The 24164-nt window shown below is 42.1% G+C and overlaps 2 protein-coding genes across 2 annotated transcripts; both read left to right on the top strand.

Annotated features, from left to right (window-relative positions):
* Positions 1 to 2238: 2238 nt before the first annotated feature.
* On the top strand, positions 2239 to 12098 carry LOC144478297 (uncharacterized). The gene is made up of 3 exons (XM_078196065.1): positions 2239 to 2409; positions 8392 to 8469; positions 11184 to 12098. The coding sequence occupies exons 1-3, from the start codon at positions 2239 to 2241 to the stop codon at positions 12096 to 12098; spliced, it is 1164 nt and encodes a 387-aa protein (XP_078052191.1).
* A 3510-nt stretch (positions 12099 to 15608) lies between these two features.
* On the top strand, positions 15609 to 23200 carry LOC144477459 (uncharacterized). The gene is made up of 7 exons (XM_078195185.1): positions 15609 to 15745; positions 17715 to 17818; positions 18026 to 18182; positions 19509 to 19631; positions 20992 to 21122; positions 22138 to 22414; positions 22873 to 23200. Exons 1-7 carry the CDS (start codon positions 15609 to 15611, stop codon positions 23198 to 23200), a joined length of 1257 nt encoding a protein of 418 aa, XP_078051311.1.
* Positions 23201 to 24164: the final 964 nt, after the last annotated feature.

Below are 24164 nucleotides of genomic sequence, written 5' to 3'. Positions count from 1 at the left end.
GGCTTGTAAGACGGCGTTTTCTGGACCATATGCCGGGGACCATACGGCACGTGGATAATTATAGTGAAACAGTACGCGTTTGTAATGTAAGGGTGGTTATCCGCCTGCGATATAATATTCGCGGCGACAGATTGTGTGCCGAGCACACCGAGGGAATTAGCGACGACGTTAATCACGAAGTTTGAGCTATGGGGGGAACGGTCTCGATAATCTTATGGCTGTAAGAAGAAACGCCGTAACTCTCGATTTCGAAAAAATGTAAATCAACGCGTTAACCCTTAGCACTCGAGTGGTGACTCCGCGGCGCAGTTCAAATTGTTGTAATTATTTTTTAATTGCAAATTATTTTTATAGATATCACCAAAGCTTAGATTGAAATATTCGTTGAAAGTGTAATTGTTACATGAGACACGAGACTCGATTTTATATGCACGGAATGAATTTTGCTATATAAAATAGAAATGCTAGAAGTCAGAAAAATTATTTCAGATTTGCAATTGAAATGTCTTCGAGCGCAAAGGGGTAAAATCGAAAGAAAATCTGAATCTTCTTTCGTGAAAATCAGAATCTTTTGTTGAAAATTTTGGGAATGGAAGTAAACGAAAGACAATCAAGAAATAAATATCCTCTTTTATAAAATACTGACCGACGCAGTTTCAAAACTCTTTCAAAAGAGATCGTAGCGCAAGGGTTTATGCGACAATAACTTGGTGGTGAAATCGCGCGACTTACAGCGTTGTTCCTCGCGATTACAGGATTCCGGAGGATTGCCGCCGGCGAGGCGGAAATTTTCAGCTTCGGTATCTCACGCGCACGCGTGCGATTATTTTACCTATCCAAGCGCGAACTGGAACAGCGAGAACGAAAACGGGCATGTATTTTCAGACGTGTTGATTATTTGAAAATTGTATCCGGTTGCCTGGAAATTGATTATGGTTGTAACTTTCATAATATCCTGTGATAAAGTTTGATTTATTGTAGCGAGTCGCTGGACTGCGATTATGATATTTTAATATATAATTTAACGCAAATTTGAAGAAGTTTTAATTTGGATCTTGGCTGGAAGAAAATCTGTGGCGTTACAGTAAATGTATACTAATAAAATAGCGTTATTTATACTTTAAATCGCGAAGATATAAATAAGCTGTGATTTTTACAGCTTAAAGATGTATTTAGTTCCTATATCTGTATATTTGTATTCAGCTTCTTTGGAAATAAAGAATTTAACATCAATTTAATATTCTGTACATTTTACCAATTTAGCAAACACATTAATCATCAAATTAAACGACGAAATCTACGTCAACTGTTCTAGCACTTCTTCTACTTCGATATATTTTCCAAACCATTTTCGAAAATTGTAAAGAATTGTTGCACACTCGGTTTACTCCTCCGATAATAATACTAATTTTACTCTCTTCTTTTTATATCCGACAGTCGTAGAGAGAGAATGTCAAAGTGCAATTCGATAATTGTAACCCGCTCTTTCTTCATTTATAATCTGATAGAGAATATAAGTTACATAAACGGTACTATAAAAAAGCCACGAAGAATCCAGAAAACAAAGTAGATTTGAACACTAAACATTTGCTGGAAGAAAAAAAAACGTAAGCCATAAAGGGACAAAATTTTATCCGCTCCCTGTAATGCATGCACATCAGCTAGACCACGAGAAGGCCACGATAAACACGATTCTGTGAGAGCGACGCGCGCCGCAAATACGCGAAACAGCGGTGTCCGCGAATAGTTGCGACGCAAACGAAAAAGAAAAAAACAAGTCGCCAACTCTTTCCGCGGTGCTGGCCTATATCTCCGTCGGAGAGAAATAATTCGGGCAGAAGGACGGTGATGCAGCGTGGCCGACCATATGCCGAGGGACGGTTCCAGCCCACGGATAATTACAAGGGATGCTACGCTGGCTTTCAGGGGGTAGGGTGGCGAGCTGAAATCGAATGGTGGGGCGCGTGGCTACATAAGGAAGGTACCGACCTCCGAAGGGTCGCAGTCGGCTCGAAATTTCGGAGATACCGGATCTCGCGTCCCTGCTTCTCGTTCACGTGCCACGCGTTCTCTCTCTCCTCCACGCATTGTTTACACGGACGACGATCATCGATCGACGGCGGATTCTCACGAACAATTCGCGCGTTTACAGTGACACGTTTCTCTTTCTGCGATTAAACAGTGCGACACAGTGAGTGTGTAATTTGGACATTATCGAAGGGAGTGCAACACTAGACCATGGGGATCTCGTGGTTCGTCGTTCTCACCTCGTGCGTCGTCCTCGCGACGAGTTTCGATCTAGGACCGATCGTCAGGATCGCCCAGTGCAGGTCCCAGTGTCTGCGGAAACACACCTCCGATGGAAACTGCGATTGGTACTCGGGACAACAGCAAACTACGTGCAGCGTGGTGAGTTGCCCGCCAATTTTTCCTATATTCCCCCATCGTTCAACCAACTTTCCCCAATCGCGATTATTATTCGGTTTATATAACATAACCCTGCCAGTATTTTTTTTTTTACCGTGATCGAATGCATCTTGTAAATTCTCGTCGATTGCGATAGAAACGCGCAACAAGCTCTCGAGTCAACGTCTTTTCCGAAAATCGACCAGCAGGAGAACTCGGCCCGACGCATCTCTCTCTCTCTCCCTCTCCCTCTGGAACATCTTGAACCCCACTATATATTCTGCGAGCGTTTCCCTCCATTTCCCCCGCAGCGGAACGAGAACCGGCTGCGTCCCGTCACGGATTTTCGTCGCGCCGCGTGCACCGAACGCGACACTTCTAACTTTAACGTCTCTGTGACCCTCTTTCCCCGAGTTCGCCGAGCACCGGCGTCTCTCCCGCTCTCCGTCCCGTCACCATCTCCCAGTCGCCGTAAGATCAACAGCCTCGCGGCCCGAACAATAAACAATCCGCGCCACACGGAAATATCCACGAAAAGAGGAATACGCTTTCCATGGAAAATCCGTCGGGTCACGTAGTAGGTGACGATTCGATCGTCTGGAAATCGGATAGGGCCGAGTTTCGAAGGCCTCTCTCCTCCCCTCTCTTTCTCTCAGCTGACGATAAATCACCGGTGTCGGTTTTATGGGGCGCCGTGGAAAATCATGGTGGTCCCCGCGCTCCCTGCTCCACCCTCGATCTCTACCGGCAACCCCAACCCCCGATGCAGATGGACAGATGGGAATCACGATTAACGTGCACCACCACGCGTGTGCGGCTGCACTCTCCCTCCCTCTCTCTCTCTCTTTCTCTCTCTCTCTCTGTATTCGCTCGGGGCGTTGCTCATTTTGGTGCGCGCCGAACTGGGGGGTGTCCATTAATTTCGGTGGAAATCGATGCCATCTTGCGCGACGGTGTACACCCACGAAGGCGTCGCGCCGAGTCGAGCCGAGTCGCGGCCACGCCGTGTGCATTCCGCGCGGATTATTATCGGGGCGGAATCGTTCCCCGGGAAGACACGACGTTCCCCGATGATCCATTCAAATTTATGCCAAGGGAATATAGAAGGGCGAGGGAGAGGGAGAGAGAGAGTCCTCGAGACTCGTTTCCCCGGGACGCGACGCATTAGAATAACGATTCACCGAGAAAGAGGCGGACGCGCGGAGGTGGCTTAACGAAGGTCGCGACGGGGAACCCCCCCTTCCCACCCACACCCCCCCTTTACGAAAAGGGAACGACGAACCTTACGCCCCGGATAATGCCGATTATTTCTGGGTGGGGTGCGCATCCTTCTGCGCTTCGCCTTGAACCCTCCCTTTTTCGCGGCCGTAATTGTTTCATTATCCTTTGAACAATCGGGCGTAAACGGGCGCGCGGGGGGAGGGGGGCGGGGGCGGCGAGGATCCCGGACTGATTGCCGTCGAGGAGACACGGTAAATTGTTTCTGAAGCGCGTGCTTCTTTCGTGTCCAGCCGGGCGCGCGATGAGCCCCACTCGCGCGCACTCGTGGGGAACGTAATGGCTGGACAGGAATTTCTGGACCCCGCAATGTACACTCACTCACCGATCATTTGTGCACTGGTTAGTCATTAGGCGAAGTCGTACGACCGGGGAAGCAATCATCGTAGATTCCCTTCGTTTCTTTTTTCCTGTTGTTTCTCGTCCGCGAGCACGATGCTCAATATTTGTCTTTACAATTACACCTATTTGTTTAAAATAATTAATCCTTTGCACAACGCAGTCCCCTCGCAGGGGACATTAAAGTTATTATATATATTTATAATATAATATAAATACTGATTATTGCAAATACATATTCCTCGATGTTACCCAATTCATATAAGTACAATATTATTATAACACGTTGTTACTTGGTTCCTAAATTATACTAAATAATACGAGGATCTGTAAATCGAGTCGAGCAGCTAGTAGCCAACGTGCAGAATGTTTCGGAGTGCAAAGGGTTAATAATTAATCGTAGATTAACTTCTTAGAAATACTCGAATTTGTTTAGCACAGTTTTAACCCTTTCCACTCGAAGCCATTATACTTTGAATTTTAACATGGTTTCTCTGATCTGCAATATTTCGATTTTATATGACTTATCGCATTTTACACATATGAAATTGGACCACGTGATTCGCAAAGTAGTTGCACTTTTAATAATTTTTGTTAAACACTGATAACTATAATAATTTATAAATTATTTTGAAATATGATAGAACAATTTTCAATGGTGCCTTGGTGTCACCAGTTGAGTGCAAAAGATTAATTTCCTGCACAGCTAAGTTAATTAGCATATTTTCCACTATAACATCTCGTCAGACACGAGATCACGTTTTTGTAGAGAATTGATTGCATTTCGGCAATAAATATAAATATTCTTGCCTTTGTTACAATTTCGCAACAACAAAACTGTTGTAATTAGCGCGGACGTGAAAGAAGTAGTCGGTCGGTGGATTAACCCCTTGCCCTACTTCATGGTGACCGACTCCTGAACATTTGTATTAATAACCTGTTGAGCCCAAATATAGTATCGTTCTCTTTAGTTTTCTGTTTAATTACCGTGAGCGTTCGAGTTGATATTAATGTACAATAAATATTCATTTTCTTTTTCATCTAGGAAAATATTACAATATTACAAGTTTGAATCATTGCAACTATGAAAGGTTAATAATTTCTATTAAAACAAGACAATTTTTGTTCTTTGACGTTTACGTTAACTTTCAATATTTAGAAGAAATAATAACATTCGTATTCAGTAGATCGTGTATGATATAATTTATATTAACTCTCATCCGTTGCTATAGTGCAAAAGATTAAATATATTACTATCTTGTACAACAATGAGAGCCTCTTTATATACTTATCACTTCGAGTAAACTCGCAATGAATCTGGCTTTAATAATTAAAAAAAGTACAATGAAATAAAAGTATAAAAATTAAAAACAGCATAACGAACCTTTCATAAATCTTCATATAAAAATTTCAATAACTTTTTATTAACAGAACTAGGCGATTTCTCATTACTCTGAATCGCGCAATAAATTCTTCTTAAATTAGCTCTCTCCTCGTGAAGATATTATTATTAGCATAATAATATCTTCACTTCCGCAAAGCGTAGCCAACCGTCGTTAGGTAACCCTTCGAAGGGTCGATAAAAAATAGCAAAGCACCTGCGAACTCGAAATTGCAGCGCGCAGATAATTATAGATCGATGGTTGCATCGAGGAGAATGGCGGTCAAGTATTTTCCTAGAAAACATCGCAATGGATTAATAATTCGGGCACCATTCAATTATATCAGATCGTTGTACTTGTAATCATAATCGTTTCCGTTGCTCGTAATCAGTGGCTCCCGGGATCCGATAGAGAGTGGTGAGCATCATTCGAAGAGAGAAAGAGAGAGAATGAGTTTGAGTGAGAGAGTGAGAGAGTCAGTGTGTGAAAGAGTGAGAAATTCAGTGAATGAGTGAGAGAGAGAGAGAGAGAGCGAGTGAGAGAGTCAGTGAGTGAGTGTGTGAGAGAATCAGTGAGTAAGTGTGTGAGAGAGTCACTAAGTGAGTGAGTGAGAGAATCAGTGAGTGACTGAGTGAGAGAGAGAGAGAGAGATGGGGGGGAGCATCGTTGGTGTTGGTCGTTCCATCAAATTTCATCGAGTACGACGATGATCGTACCGTTATCGAATCACGATCAGGGAAGGGTCATAAAAACGACGTCCCCTCGTTCGGGAAATCAATGGCCGGGCTGTCGTAAAGTGAAATAAACTGGATAAAAGGGGCTCGCGGTGGCCCCGGCTCCTTCATTCGGAGTACTGACGCACGGAACTACCCGGCTTTTAATTCCGGGAATTTGGGATACTAAAGTAAACTAAAGTAAACCGTCTACGTGGTTGACAAACGCGATCTTCCAACATACAAGCATAGTAATTTCTTTATTAAATAATACGATGCTTTTAAAACCTTTATTTATTTCATCTACCGGAAAAATCTATTGTTAAGAAGAGAAAAGACAATAAATTTCGTACGCACTTAATATTTTTTATATCATTATAATAATTTAATTTAATTATTTTCAAATTGATCTAATTGTTTTCAAATTAATTTAATTATTCTGAAATTAATTTAATTTTAATTTAGTCGTAACTTATGCCCTGTTGCCAGCATGACGGCGATTTACGAATATCATTTTTGAGAAATATGTGTCGCAAATAAAATTAGCGGATGTAATTTTCCAGTAGATTTAATATATACATTTTTCAAGATCGAAGTAATTTGTTTAAGTACTGCTTTCGTAGAGAGTACGTCTCCATTTAATTGCTAGTAAACCTACATGCTGTTCATAGAACGGTAATAAAATGCGAGGAAGTTGTACCATATAATTCAACGTTCGTACCTCAGATTTTCTCATAAATGCACGGGATGCACAGTGTAGTGTCGAGTGTCGTGTACCCTTTTTGCATTTGTCAACCATGTCAATCACGCCGGTCATGCACGAATGAAGCAACGTCAATGTATGATATCCTTACTAGCGTAGATTACATTTGAATATTACGTACAGTCAGTCCCATAAGTATTCGTACCGTCATTGCTTCTAAGAGAAATTTGTTGAAATCAAGGGACGCATGTAAGATTTTGCAATAAACTTTTTATCATGAATAAACACATTCCAAATTATAACAATACCGGTGGTACATGCTTGCATGTTTATTTAACGGGCTAAAAAGTAATTTATAACAAATCTAGAATTAAAGAATTAATTTCCACCACAAGAACGGATCGTAATGAATTTGTCTTATTATTACGTACGATTATTAATAATTACAGATAATATAGCAAGTTTTAGTGGAACAACAAATGACTAGACCGAAGAGTCGAGTAAAAATAGCTCGGCATAGAACGCGTTAAACGAGCTCGAGTTGAATTATCGAAAGACGTTCCAGCCGCGATCGGGTCGTGCCGCTCGAATTACGCAAAGCTCGTTAACGAGTCACCCGGTAAATTAGAGAATACATTTTCATACGGCTCGCGCGCGCGCGCTCCCCTTTCTAAGTCCATCTACGCGGGCCGCCCCGCCAAAAAACCGTCGGAAAAAGGGAACCCGGTGCGCGCCCGTAGGGGAATTATCGCGAAGCTGTAAGACGCTGATGTTGCTTTTTTGGAGACGTCATTAGCGCGAAAGAAGGGACCTACGGCGATTCTACGAAGCAGCCGGGCTTAGAAGGAACGTGCCGTGATGAAGGATAATCGGGGAAGGGAGAAAGAGAAAGGGTGGTAGAGAGACCAGAGAGAGAGAGAGAGAGAGGGGGGGGGAGGGGGGGGGGGGGGGGGGGAGGCAGAGGGAAGGAGAAAGACGGTCTCTAAGAGAAGGGAAAAAAAAAGAATCTAGAAACAGGGCTCCACGGAGAGACGGTACCCCAATAAATATGAAGACAACAACGACGGTGCCTGTTATGCCTGAAACAGGTTGGAGCTAATTCGGCCTCGCCCCCCTTCGTCTTCCGTCTCCGTTCGTTCCTTCCTTGTCTCTCCTCCTTTTTTCTCTCCTCTTTCTGGCCTTCACCCTTTTTCCTCCCTCGGCTCTCCTCCCCCCTTCACCCCTCTCATAGCCGCTTAAATCGCTGGATTCAACGGGTCCCGCCGATGGTTCTTATTCTCCCTTTCCTTCTTCGCGTTCCACGGACCTCGCGTCGTCCCCCCTCGTCACCCCACTCCCCGTTCTCTCCGGTTCCCTCCTCGCCCCCCTGTTTGCGGCCCTCCTGCCCGCGCCCTTCTGACTCGCCCCGACGCGTCCGGCGTACCGTCGTCCTTTTTACTCGTGCGTCGTCCCGCGTGCGTGCAAGAGCTTTTTGTTCAACGATGAAACCAACCCCACCCCTCTCCCTACTTCGCCACGCTCGATTCTTCTCTCATGTGTGTGTGTTTTTTTTTCTACTCCCGTGTTACAGTGCTGGCAGTACTGCGAGGCCCTCGAGAACCGGTGGGAGAAGACCAGGACCATTTGCGAGGGCGACCAGTATCTACACGTAAGTAAATTTACGGATGAACCAGGCTTTCGGATTAGGGGAGGTCGTTTCGCGTTGTAACGGGCCGAACGGGCACGGGCCCACCCCCGCAGATACCCTTTGAGGCTGGCTTGTACCCGAGATGGGAAACACGGGAAACGGGAGACCCGCCAGTCGCAAGAAAATTTGTGTGGATCGCCGCGGGCCGCGTTCACGGTACTTGCTAACAATCGGTCCTCTCATTCGGGACTGTGTTCGGGGCGTGCTACATCGACCGTGTCGGGGTCGTCCCCGATCGTTCGGGAAAAGTGATGTAGCACTAGTGGATACGGGAACTCTCTCCGTACACGGGATCTCCTATTTTCGAACGATTTTTGCGTATTTAAATTGTCACGCTATATATTTGATTCTCGATGTTTAAATTGTTACACCAAATTACCGAATTTTGAATATTTGAATTGTTATACCAAATTTCCAAATTTTGGTTATTTAAATTGTTTAACGAATTTTTGATATCTAAATTGTTATACCAAATCTCCGAATTTTTCGAATTTTCGATATTTAAATTGTTATACCAAATTTTCGATGTTAAACACATAACTGCGCGTCATCAACTTGTAAATGACGGAATTAATTATACCTTTCTACTTTTGTTAGGATCTAGAAATGTTGTTAAAGCCATTATTATTTAATTATTATTTAACTGTTATGATATTATTCAACTTAACATCTCAAATTTATTTCATCGTACAATATGATATAATTTCATGAAACATAACCTTGACAAAACTGTTCCAAATTTTGTAGAAGCAAAATAGAAAATCTGAAATTCATCCCCACTCCTTAATTTCATTTGTCACAATGTTGAAACCTAACTGTTATTCCCGTTATCAAAAGATTAGGTATCAGAGCTCTAAATTACGCACCAAAGACTTAAACAATGGAATAAATGTATATACCCAGATCTTTTGCTATATACATAATCACATTGTATATTTGAAATTCTTAGAGTAAAATATACTCGGACAGTCTTATAAAATTTCAGTATCTTCTCGATACATTACCTGCTGTCAATATAATTTCATAATTTTTTATAAGTCAATAATTTCTCAATTATATAAATCAATAATTCCTCAATAATAAAAGTCAATAATTCCCCAATAATATAAGTAAATACTCTAAATAATATAAAATAATAATTTCTCTTATAATTATAGAAAGATAAATTTTAGGATTCTAACATTCTTATAGTAAATAACGCGTCGACTTAAACAAGATGTAAAAATATCCGCGAACACAAAATACCATTCGGTTGAAAATCACCGTACGTAAGAAGACTTTTGCGGATCACTGTACACGGTGTTTTACGCCGCTGCATTTGTAACACGGGAGTTCTCAGATTCCGTGGCCCCCTTCGCTCAGGTAAACCGAGTTAAAGTTCTCCGTGTCGGATCCTGCGGCGCAGCGAACCAGCGGAAAATTCGAATCGATGAAGCGCGAGAAAAATCCCTTAACTTCGAACATTTGAAAGAGAAGAAAGGTCGGCGGGAGGGTGCGGCGGTGGTAATCGTCGACGAGAAAGGCCCCGGAGCCCCGCGGCAACAGAAAGAAAAAGAAGAAGAAGAAGAAGAAGAAAGGTCTTTTTCTCGATGTACAGGGAGTTCCGACGCGGCTAGAGAAAATCCTAAGAAACGACGTCGGCTACCTGTCGATTTTCACGGAAGGTCGACCTGTGCTCTCCTCTGTGAGCTGCGGAACGTTCGTGCGTGTAGGCTCTTTCTCTCTCTCTCTCTCGATGTATCGACCCCTCGGGAGATAGGAATCTTTTTCAAATATTTGGGCAGCTACTAGCTTTACGGTGAATGTTTGGATTGAAACGGCCGTAAGAACGTTTCGGTTCGGTCTCCACTACCGTCGCGCCGGCCCTACGATTTCTGTTGGATAACAAAATGTCTCTTTTAGAGAGATCGTTAATTATGCGTCTCTAATGTACCCTACGGAGGACCGATGCTTGGCGAGAGATAACGCGGGGACCCGAGTCAGAGACGCCGAAAGAAGTTGGAAATGCGTTGGCGGGTCGAGAAAGCGTTTACATGCTTCCAGTTTTCCGAAGTGTTTTAAAATGTGTATTTAAGAAATTAGTCGGTGTATCGCGGTTGAAGAGTATACTGAAAAGATTTTAAAATTAATAATTGATCGGGAGTCACGAGAAATATCTTCGGAGTTATTTCAAATCTCAGAAATTTCCAAGAAGTCTCTAAACATGATCTCAATAGTATTGTAAAGATTATTGAAACTCCGTGGTAATTTAATAAATAGGGCAATAACCAACGGTGGTTAACTAATAATAACGATTTATTAACGAGTACCATTTTTCCAAAATGACCTAAAATGTGCATTTAAAAAATTATTTGTACAGTAATGTATGACATTTTTAGACCCACCTCGTAGTATTGCAATAACTGCATATTTACTCTGTTCATTTGCAAACCCACTTGGCACAATGGGACTAGTTAAGTCTGATTCTAGAAGAAAAAATTCAGTTGAATAATCATTTGCTTATTCTTTCATATGCTTTCAATAAAAATATACTAATTTTCTCCAACTAAAAACGCGACAAAATTATCTGCGCCACATGGATCTATTTATTTTCTGAAATCCCGTGCCTAAAAGAGTTAAGACATCGGTCTTTCACGAGATGCAAGAGAGATGTTAACACCGTCTTTCTTTTCCAGTGTCCAGCCTGTCAGACAGCGTGCACCTTCCGAAAGACAAGGGTGGAGGAGAAGTACCTGCCTTCGATGCTCTCGTCGCCGAAGAAATCGCCGATCAGCCTGGACAGATTCGACGTCGCGGTGGTGATGCGCAAGCTCTACAAACAGTGGAGAGTGGACGGCTACTACCCGGGCGAACGTGTGCCGAATCTGCGACCGGATACCTGGATCATCGTCGCCGTGGAGGACGGCGTGAGGCACTACAGTTGGCAGGAGTGGGTGCCGAAGCTGGAGTCGCTGAAGGAGGGTCCATTGTACGAGGCGACGATTTCGTGGAAGGACGTGCAGAGCCAATTACAAAAGCAGAGGGCCCTGGAGCAGGTGAGGTTCAACAATCGTGTGAGACAGTTCTTCCTGGAGAAGTACGGGGAGAAGGTGTTGGCCGAGTGGAGGAGCCAAGAGGACTCGCAGATCTCCGAGGACATATTCCGGAGGTTCTTCTTCAGGAGGAAGGACGATCGCGCGGACGACTCGATGGAGGCTGATAATACGCCTTCGACCAGCAGCGCGTACAACGATCACGTGGACAGGGACCAATCGGGGAACAAAGAGACCTACGTGGTGTCCTGGGAGCCGGAAACCGGAGGTCTGATGGGGAACCAAGTGGCCGACACGAATTCCGCGCAGATCTCGTTGCTGCCCGGCACCAAGTACCTCGTTAGGATCGCGTCGAACGACGGGCCAGGCAGTTTCCCCATCGAAGTCGATACCAGGCCCACTTCCGTCCAGGCGGAGAAGATAGAGACCAACTTCCTGCCCGATCTGTACCCGTGGGACATCTTCGCCGCGTCGGTCTCGGCTGTCGTCTTGACGGTGGTGATCGCCGTGTTGAAGATCTGCAAGAAAAGCAAAAACATCGAGGTCGAGGAAGTTTGATCGGCGACGGGGAGCCTGTTTCGCCGTGGATGATCTACTCAGGGATACCGCCAGGCTCTTCTGGAGCGAACTTCAGACGATCGTGGCCGGAGCGTCGCCACGATCGGCCGATCGGTGTACAAATAATTTTAATTGGTCGGCCGAAGAGAGTCTCGAATGACTCGTCCAATTGTTGTCCTTGACGGACCGATCGTCTCCTTTCGTCCGTCGAGAATCGAAGAAGCGTGTCGTCGTTGTTCCAACATTCGAATTCGAAACATCAAGATGACGGTCTTGATGCAACAGAGTTTGCAACACCTTCGTGAACAATTCCTCGTTTCTCCGAGAGATCGGTCCGATAAAGAATGTACATTTGTTGTAACTGTAAGTAGACTAGAAAAAAAGAAAAAACTGTAAAATAGCGAAACGGAGGGGAAGTGTATAAAGAGAACCTCGCTAGACGTAAGAGAAGTAATAGACGCGTCACTCATCGAAGCAGAAATTGTACAGACACACGGACGATATTTTTCTACGTAATAAGAGTAGAGTAGTTAACATTTTGCTCAAACGCGCAACGAACAGACTGTCAAAGAGTTCCTATCGCCGAGAAATGACGAACAAAACGCCCGGAGAACGGCGCCACCGAAACCTCTGTATTTATTTGTAAATAGTGGCTGCGAAGCTTGTACATATAGTCCATGGAAGATAAATAAAATGCGTCCGATAACAAATAACGAAGTTTCGTATAAAATAACAGGTAACGAAATAACAATGTTTCGTGTCGATACGACAATGCTCGTGCATACAAGAATGTCGTTGCCGGTTTCCAAAAAATCGTGTGGTCCGAACGCTTCGCATTTGATCTCTCCTCCCTTCCCCCTCTCCCCTCTGTGTTGCCGGCCTCCAGAATTCTAAAATCCGTCTTTTGTCGGGGGAGAATCGTTCTGGTTCACGAATGAAACTGAATTGTGACGAGGGTTCCCCGACGCTTTTCATTCAAGAAAAGGATACACGCCAACTGTCTCGATCCGTCGAATGGGATCTAAGCGGCATTATGAGAGGATTCGACGTTTCGGGGGAATCCATTGGGATATCCACGTGCAGTGAAAGGATACCTCTGCGAGAGGGATATAAATCGATTTCGGTTACGTTTAACATACGGTTTTGGATTTCGAACACTTTTCGTTCCTGGTGCACTGCTAACAACGTATTATTTTAACACTAAATCTACCGGTAAACTTGACCGGTCTAACATCGTTTGTTTTCGGAGTTGTTGAAATTTTAACTCTTTGCCAACTCGGAATTTCTTTTCAATTTCGTTATCAGCAGCTCCCAACGCTTTTAAGTATTTTATTTGGTATTTATTTTAATTAAAAGAATAAGGCAATTTAAATAAATAAAGGATGAAAGAAATTCACTGAAACACCGGTTTTATTTGCGCCATTGTTATGTTTTGAAATTTTCAAGAGTATAATGTCGTTTTTTTTTCTACAACTGGCGAAAATAGCAATTTTGGATCTAAGCTCGAAATGGCTTCGAGTGCAAAGGGTTAATAAAGATACTCTTCCTCAAAATTTACCTTCGGACGAAATCTTGGTATTTTAAAGTATTCTATGGTGTTTTTAAAATGTTCTTCATAGTTCGATATTTATAAACTGAACAAACGGTGTATCATTACAGAGTTGAATTAGAAATCACATGTCTGACAAGGTAAGTACAGATTTCTATTGTCGTTAGAAACGCGGCTGCGGGTCTTTATGCATTTATGTCATATGGAAATTTCAGAAATACAAGAAACCTAGTATGTAATACTAATTTCTAATACGTATTTCTATTTTATACCAAGTGGGTCGGAGTTCCTAGTACAGGAGAGAATGATTCTATGTAAACAGAAAGAGAAAATTTTGGTATAACATCTTTTTATCCGAGGCTTTATTTTTAACAAAATCGACTTTGAAGTTTGTTTAGCTTTATAAAAGATTTAGTTGTTGTTTATCCTTCTACCGCAGTTACTATTATTATATACTATAATTATACTATTATTAGTTTTGTCCGATATAGTGTTTACAGACATTAATTGTCTTAAGTTACGTAGTAAAGGAAATGTTTTTATCAATCTCAATCAACGACAATCTTAAAGTCATTTTTCTCGAAAATGTAGCTCCAGATAAAAGAATGTTATTGTTATTTTTCACACGAAATTGCCCCCGGCTCTTATTACCGGCAAAAAGAGCCTGCGTCTGAGTGAAATGTTTGAAACTCGTTTGACAAAGTTTCGGAAAGAAATTGCAAGAATTTTGAAAACCCTGATAAGTAATAAATTCAAAAAGAGAGAAAAAATAAGAAATGAAATTGTTGTTTGATAAAAATATTAAGAAAACTATCTTGTCAACAATAGCCAACAAAGATATATCGCAGTTCGGTACTAAAAGGATTAAACAGCCGTGACAAGATTGAACGAGTGTTATACAAAACAGTGGAGAAATAAAAAAGAATTAAATAACCATTTAGCTGTCTAGAATTCTTCAACGACTGCATACTCGATTGCAATGTTCGTGCAGTCGATGCAGAACGCGTCGGCCGCGCATAAAGATCCGGCATAGCCAAGTCGTCGATATCAATAACCGGCGTAATGAATGCTCGGAAAGAGATATCGAGAGCGTAACTTTCATAAAGTCGGGTCACGAGGAAGCTTTCTCACATGTGTCGTCGACGACAATGTTCCCAATAAAACAGTTGCCCTAGACCGGGACACCCCCTCGCGGTCGCCGATTCGACTAGAAGATTCGTCGAACGGACGACTTTAAAATACGCGAACGTTTAACCCTTTGCAGTCGTGTGGTGACTCTAAGGCACCACTAAAATTATTATACCATGTTTCAAAATAATTTCTATACACCTTATCCAAGTCTAGATTTAAAAAATGATTAAATCTGAAACTTTCTACGAATCACAAGATTAAATTTCATATACATAAACTGAACCTTGTCGCAGAAAATAGGAATACTGTAAGTCAGAGAAATTCTTTTAGATTTGTAATTTAAAATGGCTTCGAGTGCAAAGGGTTAAGAAGTTCGGATCGGAGGAACTGTTATTCGATCGGCGAAACCGGTAAAACTAATGGCCGATCCGCCCCGGGGAATTCTCCCGAATTCCATCGCAGAAAGAGCTTACGTATCCTCCCGAGAAAGTTCCAGGAACGACCGTTTCCTCTCCGCGGTCGCGGCGAACGCCGCGCAGGAGGACCGCCGCCGCCGCCGCCGCCGAGCGGCGAAGGAGAGGCGCCCGAAGGTGAGGTGCATTGAACTTTCCCGAGCGAATAATAAACTCGTCGTGAGTCGACAAAAAACCGAACGACGGGGTACGGTTGCTTGTGTCGGCAGGCACACGGACACGGGGTTTCACGGCGCGCACACGATCGCGGCGCGGCCGCGATGAAGAAGTGTGCCGTGACCTCGAACAAGGTCCCGTTATCCAAGGCTTCGCCTTGGACGCGGTCGTCCTCAGTCTTGACTCGGTAGTCAAGCAAAGATGATACTGCTGGTCGCTTGTCTCAGCCTTCTAATTGGTCCCGGTGAACTGGGCTTGCTGAACAATGGTCCCTCCGTCGGCGTGACAGCTGTTCTCGGACTCGGTGCGTTACCATTTGGATTAGCCGCTGGACCCAGGTACTGTCAATCACGTTTTTACGCGCGGAAAATTCTCGTCAAAACTACGATTCTTTATAAAACGACGATTCTTTAATCCCTTGACTACGGCAGACTTCGATACGCGCAGCGGCTCTACCATACGGCAGCGATTGAGTTACGACGCGCGCCGAGAACGGCACATTTTTGGGCAGGGATGCATTTTTATGAAAACGTATCTCAATGATCGAGAAACTAAATTTCCCTGCATTGAAATAATATTTTTTCTTTCTTTGTATTCCGATCCGGATTGCTCCTGGAAATATTGAACATTTAACCCCTTGCACTACTTCTCACTCCTAGCTTGTTTGACGGAGTAAGGTAATGCACAGAGCTTTATTGTATTTTCTGACAACCATTTATCGTGAAGCGAAGTTTCTCTTAGTCTTTATTGAGTCATCGTGTACGCGTCTACAACATTTTTTGATTGATTGTTTAACGTATGCTACCAAACTATAGGACGAAGTAACGATTCGGGAGAAATAAGCTTAAACATTGTGTATACGGTTATATATTAACCCTTTGCACTCGAATGGTGACTCTCAGGCACCTCTAATATTGTTCTTTCACACTTTAAAATAATTTTTATAGCATCAATGTTTAATTTTAGAAAAATTGTTAAATATGGCACACTTAGTACGAATAACGAGAATTAATTTGGTATATATAAAATACACTTCGTCGCTCAAAATAAAAATACTACAAGACGGGAAAATTATTTTAAATTTAGAACTAAAATGGCTTCGAGTGCAAAGGGTTAACCTATTGTACTATCGCTCCTTTCATGCTGTGACGATTAGCACTTATTCGTACTTAACCCTTTGCATTCAAGCGGCGCCTCTGAGGCGCCATAAAAAATTATGTATCACGTTTCGAAATAATTTTAACATTATTTAATATTATCTAACACTATAATATTATAATAAATTCAGTAAATACATCATCTAAAATACAGTAAGTTGCTTCAACTGGAAATACTATAGGTCAGAGAGAAAATTTTAAATATTGAATTAAAATAGCTCGGAGTGCAAAGGGTTAATAATTTTCCTTATAGGATCAGACAATTTTTTTCCCCTATATAGTCTTCATTTATTTCTTTGTTTCTATACTTTGATAACAGAAGAATTTATTTTTACTTCGACGTAGAAGAAATTAATATGTATTCATATTTAATAGAGCTTGCATAAAATCTTCTCCACGAGTCTGACTCGTTATTATAGTGAAAGGGATAAACATTGTAGTAAGACAGTTGAAATAGCGTTGAGAAAGTACTATAACGCCGCGAAACCATTTTGTACAAACCAAATATTCCAAAATGACGACGCTGACAGTGATATCAAAAATGAACCCCTTACACTATTTTAACGAGTCAGACTCGTGATACAGATTTCACGCAGGATCTAATAAATATTAATATTATTAATTCCCGCTATATTAAAATAAAACTAAATCTTTCTGTTATCAAAGCCTGGAAAGAGAAGCACGTAAAAACAATAAAAGGAACAAAAGTAGTCTGGTCCTTTTATTAAAAATATTAAGGACAAATAAGTGCTGATCAACTGAATGTAAAATATGTTGTAGTGCAAGGGGTTAGAAAGGGTCAAGAAAGTCAAGAAAGACCCGCGTTATGTTTAAAACATGAATCGTGTCGAAAAAGGTAGCAACAAGTTATGAAAGTTCTTTCTCGTTGCACCTACGATTAACACGTTCGCGGTGCTCTCGTATCAATTAAGTCCCAACTAAATGAATCGCCCCGCCCGTTAATTCGTTCTGTCAGTCGTTGTCCAATTACCCGCCGTTCCACGATCCCGCGTACTTTAATCCGCCGCAACGTGCTCTAACCACCTAATTCCGTGCCCAATTATTTCGATCGCGGGCAGAGAGAATCTCACCGGTCGATCTTTTCACGGGTGGAAGAAGTAATTAGGGAATACCGTTCTCTGTCCGACAGGTACGTCCCGAAATGGAAGAAACAGGCCTGCGAAATACCGGCTTCCCAGCATCCGAACTCTCACTACGTTTGCGACGAGGCCGGCGAGGTAAAATGCTTGCCAGGTAAGAAAACAAAAAGGGAAGAGGAAGGGGGAGGGGGGGGGGGGAAGGGGGGATGGGGGGGCCGGGGGGGGGTGGTGAACCACACGTGAAAAGCGCAATAAGAAACTAATGACGCGGACATTCCACTTTGTACGCCGCGTGTGTTCGTTTCTTCATCGCGTCCCTCCCGTGTCGTGTTCTCCTTGTTTCTTTTCCTCTTCACTTTAGGATGGACCGGCGATTTGTGCGACGTGCCAATCTGTCGGAAGGGCTGCGACCCTCTTCAGGGTTACTGCCGTCGACCCGGCGAATGTCGCTGCAAATTGGGCTTCTATGGGGAACTGTGCGACAAGTGTGTGGCTCTGCCGGGATGTCAGCATGGCAGGTAACTTGTCATTTCGACGTTTCGCCTTCTTTCCTTTTTTTTTCTTTCTTTCTTTGTTCTTACGCGCACTGTCCCGGCCGAAAAACGAGGAGCGGAAGGAGCGCGTCGGGACCCGTAAACGAAATCGTTTTGTTGATTGATCGACGAGGCAATCAGAGGTATTGGTCGTCCGAGACCGTGAAACGAGAATCAATGCCGGATCGGTACGACGGAACGTGGGTTCGGCTCCGCGCGTATCTTTTCAGGGGTTAACATTTTTACAAACGTTCATTAACGTTAGTCGCTTGTTCGGTAATTTGTAGAATATGCTATCGGAGGTTCGTCGATAATTTATGTTCGATTTAACGTGTATATGCTTAGCAAGGATGATTGCTGTAAAATTACCGAGACGGATGGGGTTGTAAAGCAGAGTAATACGTACGTTGAAGGTCTTAGGGTAAATACAAATTTCTATATTGAGCGTCGACAATCAACCACTAAAATCCTCACGTAGTTAAAACAACTTAGTTAATTATAGCGATACTTGAAAGTTAATATTTATCATAGGGGGTGGCATTAGAACACTTTCGCATCCGAAACATTCTAGCCAAATTCAATTTTTCAAATATACTACAATCAAAATGAATTTTCAAGATTGGTCAGAAATTAGTGTCATCCATATTTGGACTATTTATACTATAATATTATACTATTATACTGTGATATTGTTATATTATACTATTATACTGTGATATTGTCATATTATACTATTTATATTATCATTTATATTTATATTTAACATACGTGAAAAATGAGAAAAATCGGAAGGAGAGACTTATCTAACGCTTCTTGCTAAATACAGTGTCGTATAAAAATCAACAACTTGACCAATAAATATTACTTAAGACACTGTTAAATAACAGTGACATCATACATCATCAGTTCGGATAATCGCGGTCCTACTCTACCAAAAAAAATTACACAATCGATTAAACTTAAATCTAAAATATAAAGAAATCATATTTACTATAACAATATAAAGAAACGCATGCTAGTTTCCCAATGGTCGCGTCGATCATGCGATAAGGTTTCCTCGAAGCGACCGCGGATTTGTCGCCACGTGCTATTATTGGCACGATCGGTCGGTTAAGCTTGGTCGTGTCGAGAAAAGCGGATCGACTGCGAATCAGACATTGATTTCGCCTTGGCCGTCGGCGATCCTAATTTCCCCGTAACACGAAACGTTTGTTCCTGTCGTTGCGCCGGGTATCTCTTGCGCGCCGACTGCAAACAGTAATTCCATCCCGCGGCGTCGGACACTGACACAGCCGGAATTTTCACTTTCAGCTGTAACGTGAGCTTCGAGTGTTCCTGCGATCCAGGATGGAAAGGTATGTTCTGCTCGGAGCCGATCTGCGCGACCGATTGTCTGGCCAGCCAGGGGTACTGCGAGAAGCCCGGCGAGTGCAGGTAAAGAGAGCGGCGGGACGCGTAATGGCGGAGTAATGAGCGGTTATCAGAGCCGGTAGCAGCGGATCGAAGCAATGAAACCGCCCGTTTGCCCCGGCCCCTCTCGTTCCATTAACGTTTCGCTGCCCGGCAATTTCGTACGGGCGTGGACGGACCCCTAAAACGCCGCGCGCTTTTGCTTTTCCGACAGCGGGGAGGAAGCCGTCACGCAACGATTTCAATGAACGCGGACGATACCGGAGGATTACTCGACTCGCATCGTACCGTTTCTAATTGGATAATCGATAGCTTCGGTCGTTGGACGCCGCGTATCTAAAATCCGAGATCCGGTGGCGCGTTTTGAACGATTATTCGATTACAGGTTGTAGATGTACAGGAATTAGTGGAAAGTGCAATACGGTGGAGGAAGATTCTTTTTTTAAATGTCGAATAAATTTTGATGCGATGATTCTAACGCGGCAATGGGAATCGTTTAGTTAAGGTCGAATGAATTTTTGCATTGGTAAATTTGTAACTTGGAAAGCTGTTGCAAGGGTCGCAAGATTCAATTTCATGAGCATAAAGTGTAAGTCGTATGAAAAGAAAATAATGAAGGTAGAAATTATTCTAGAAAAATTTTAGAAATATTTTAGAAATATTTTAGAAATATCTTAGAAATATTTTAGATATTTTAGAAATATTTTAGAAATATCTTAGAAATATTTTAGATATTTTAGAAATATTTTAGAAATATTTTAGAAATATTTTAGAAATATTTTAGAATTAGAGTCAAATTGATTTAGTGGATAAAGGGGGGTGAGAATTGTTATAGGAAGAAAGAAACTTTTAACGAGCTACTGCAGTTTAAAATCGATGTTGAAAATTTAATCCTTTCTACTCGAACAATTTTCTCGGATTATCTAATTAGTACACAATGCAAGAAATAAATATTGTATTTAAATAGAATTTGGCATAAGTACGGTGGTAAAGATTTTTTAATCTTGAAAGTAAAATATATAATATTTTAAAAAAATAATATTTTAATCATATAACAATCATTTTTCAAACTTACACTATTAGTTAGACTATAGTATAAATATCGGTTATTGATACGAACCAATGATCGTAATGATCAAATCGGAAAAATGATTGATCAAACATCCGACATAAAAGCTGATAAATCTAACAATGAAAATTCTGCTTTGCTTTCGACTTTTAGAAGAAGAAAGAAACGTCGGCCGTGCTCATCAGTTAATTGAATTATCGTAGAGAGAACGAACCTGCGCGATTCGTGATTTGTTACGGCGCGCTGAAATCTCAAAGGAGCGAAGACAAACGGCGGAGTCTCTAATTGATTCAATTTGTCGTTGATCTTTCTCAGGTGTCGTTTGGGTTGGCAAGGACCGAAGTGCAAACAGTGCGCCGTTCTACCAGGATGTGTACACGGGACGTGCCAAGGACCTCTCGAATGTCGCTGCGAGCCTGGATGGACTGGTCTCCTTTGCCAAACGCGTAAGTGGATTTCTGTCTTTCATAGCGTAGCGACTAGGCTCTCAGACTTGGCGAAAAAATTCGGACGACTCTTAACCCTTTCCACTCCTGGCCATTTTAAGCCTAGATCTAACATAACTATTTTGACCAGCTGCAATTCCATTTTATATAACTTAGTACAATTTATATGAAATTAGTACAATTTATATGAAATTATTACAATTTATGAATATGAAATTAGTACAATTTATTAACAATTTATTAACAATCTTTTAATCCTTTGCGGTCGAGTGGCGACTCTAAGGCGTCGCTAAAAATGATCATGCCACGTTTCGTAATAATTTTTAAATGTTCATCATATTTGTTTATACTTAGAAAATTGTTGAGAGCTGTTAACTGTCGCACGAGTCACAAAATGCAATTCCGTAATATATAAAATTCTCCAAGTTATATAAAATGGCAACGCTACGAGTCTAAACAAATATCTTGGATTTCCATTTAAAATGGCTCCGACTTTAAAGGGTTAAATAGAAGGATCATTAATAATGTCAAAATTATTTTGGAAATGATATAACGATTTTCATTGGCGCCAATCGAGTGCTAGGGGTTAACACATTCTCATCGGGCAATTTCTCCTTAAATTCTCATATAAATCGGGGCATTTTAGCAATGTAATGCTTCCCGTCAACCGAGAATTCTCGTTTCCCGACGCGGATGCGTTACGTAATAAATAAAACAAAAATGCCATTGTATTTATTAGTTCAAACATTTTCTAAAAATTCTCGCTTGCAATTGTAAAACATTTTCATCTTGCATAAAGATTCACGATGACGACTGCAACTATGTTTCGAGTTCATCCCTAGAAAAAAATTCTAAAACACAGTATTTATTTAAAATGAATTTGCACACATTTTTAACCGACAGATAAAATATCTAAAAATAGTTTTCTATAAAAGATTGTTGAATAAAGCACCTCTAACAAGATCAACGAAATTCCCCTAAGTTCATCCTCTGAAATTGCCGTTTTCTTTTGCAGCGATCTGCTCGCAAGGCTGCAGCCGCGAGCACGGCGGCTGTCGTCGCCCAGGTACGTGCAGGTGTCGCGTGGGCTACACAGGTCCGAACTGCACCGAGTGCGTCAGTTATCCGGGCTGCGTCCACGGCTCCTGCAAGCGTCCGTGGGAGTGTCGCTGCGAGCCGGGATGGGCGGGTGATCTCTGCAACGAGAAGCTGACTTATTGCGACGAGAACCCGGGAACTTGTCGCAACAATGCAACTTGCATCAGCATGACGAAGGAGGACGGCAACTACAGGTGACAATCCGGATCAGCGGATTAATTAGCTAATTAACCCCTTGCTATTCCTTTCAAGCTGCGTTGATTAGCATTTATCCTTAATATTTTCCTTAACAGCCCCAGACAATTTTTATTACTTTTATTACCTATATGCGCTTTCGTTTCTGCACTTTGATAACAGAAGAATTTATTTTTATTTCGACACAGTGGAAATTAGTAATATTAACCCCTTACAGTACTTTAACAATAGTTAAAGTTCCTTTCAGAAGAAATCAACTTTTCTTCTCTCCCCGCCAATATTTAAACATTCGACTAGCGCATAATAAATATAAAATTCCTTTTTCTTCGAAGAAATTAGCGCGATCGAGAATGTCCTAATCGTAATAATAGTAAAGAAAATGGCACGGCAAGGGGGTTAATATATTTATTAGATCCTGAGTTGTTATGATAGCGCGAGGGTTTAAACCTGATTGCAGATGCGTCTGTCCTCTCGGCTACATGGGACGCCAGTGCCAAATCAAGACAATGGTCCCGTCGACCGACTTGGTGCCACCGTTACCGGAAACGGGCGATCTAGAGGCGAAGCCGCAGATGATTCTACTGAAACCGGAGCTCGCCGAGGGCTCGCAGAGCCAGGACAACGACGCCACGAAAGAGGAGGAACAAACTGCTGAGCCGCTCGGTCCCATCGTTATCACCGATCCACCGTCGACTATCGATCCCGCGGCTACCGTAGGCAAATGGCCGACCGAGTCTCCCACGGAAACGCCGCTCTTGGAAAGAGACGACGAGAATGAAGCATAAGATATATATAGTAAACGACGTCGCCTCCTCGACTGTTATTTATTTAAATAATTTATTTATTTACTTTAACGTACGTGTATCAACGAGACGTGTATTAACGATCGCACGTGATATATATATAACCGACTAAGATTTCTTTTTAACTACTCTTAAGTGATATTAAGCTAGGATAGCGATGTAGCGAGCAGAATCCTGCCAGGCAAATAAATACAATCAAAAGATGATCCTCTGTCATTAACGCATTTGCTAACCGGTACAAGTTGATACGTAAAAGATGTCTTCTTAACGCATTCCGTGCCACGTGTACCACCGATGGTACATGCTTGCATTATTTAATAGGCTGAAAAATACTTTATATCAAATCTAGAATTGAAGAATCAATTTCCACCACAAGATTGGATCTTGATGGATTTTACTATTCTATACGATTATTAATAGTTACAGATAGTATAGCAAATTTTAGTAAAATGACAAATGACTAGAGGGAAGAGTCATATAAAAATAGGCATAGAACGTGTTAACTTACGGGTCATTGATACCAGAGGAATTGAAACTATCAATTGGTATATCCTGTTATCGGCGTTTCGACGAATAGAAGACATTCATTAGCGTTTCCGGTGATGAAATATTTGAGGAATGAAAGATGTCGTCGCTTCGCGCGTCCTGCCGGTAATGGTATTATTAAAGCTTGAGTGCTAGTTAAGTGAAGCCTTAAGTTCTAATAATTGTATAAATCCACGCTCGAGTCGCGAAGTTCAAATTCAAATATTGACGGCGGAAGTCGCGGTCGGGTACGAATCGAATTATCACCGGTTTATATTTAGGTTTAGGATTCGAGCGAATTCGAGCTGGCGTCCCGGATTTTCGTGAAAGCGACCGTCCCGATATCTCGGAGCCAATTATTGCACGCGGTGGCTAGGTAGATCGTAAATGGTACGTACTCGGAGAACCTCTCGTACCCGGA

Source organism: Augochlora pura, chromosome 2, assembly GCF_028453695.1.
Source record: "Augochlora pura isolate Apur16 chromosome 2, APUR_v2.2.1, whole genome shotgun sequence".
In the NCBI taxonomy this organism is placed as follows: Eukaryota; Metazoa; Arthropoda; class Insecta; order Hymenoptera; family Halictidae; genus Augochlora; species Augochlora pura.
Note: the sequence above shows the minus strand (reverse complement) of the source record. Positions and strands in the feature narration are given on the sequence as shown.

What these genes read in the sequence shown, in the direction of transcription:
- LOC144477459 (XM_078195185.1), top strand. Translation starts at nt 15,609, where the DNA reads ATGATACTGCTGGTCGCTTGTCTCAGCCTTCTAATTGGTCCCGGTGAA. An exon ending in TGGTCTCCTTTGCCAAACGC is followed by an intron (nt 21,123 to 22,137) that starts GTAAGTGGATTT and finishes TTTCTTTTGCAG; the next exon opens with CGATCTGCTCGCAAGGCTGC. An exon ending in AAGGAGGACGGCAACTACAG is followed by an intron (nt 22,415 to 22,872) that starts GTGACAATCCGG and finishes ACCTGATTGCAG; the next exon opens with ATGCGTCTGTCCTCTCGGCT.
- LOC144478297 (XM_078196065.1), top strand. Translation starts at nt 2,239, where the DNA reads ATGGGGATCTCGTGGTTCGTCGTTCTCACCTCGTGCGTCGTCCTCGCG. An exon ending in AGCAAACTACGTGCAGCGTG is followed by an intron (nt 2,410 to 8,391) that starts GTGAGTTGCCCG and finishes CCCGTGTTACAG; the next exon opens with TGCTGGCAGTACTGCGAGGC. An exon ending in AGGGCGACCAGTATCTACAC is followed by an intron (nt 8,470 to 11,183) that starts GTAAGTAAATTT and finishes TTTCTTTTCCAG; the next exon opens with TGTCCAGCCTGTCAGACAGC.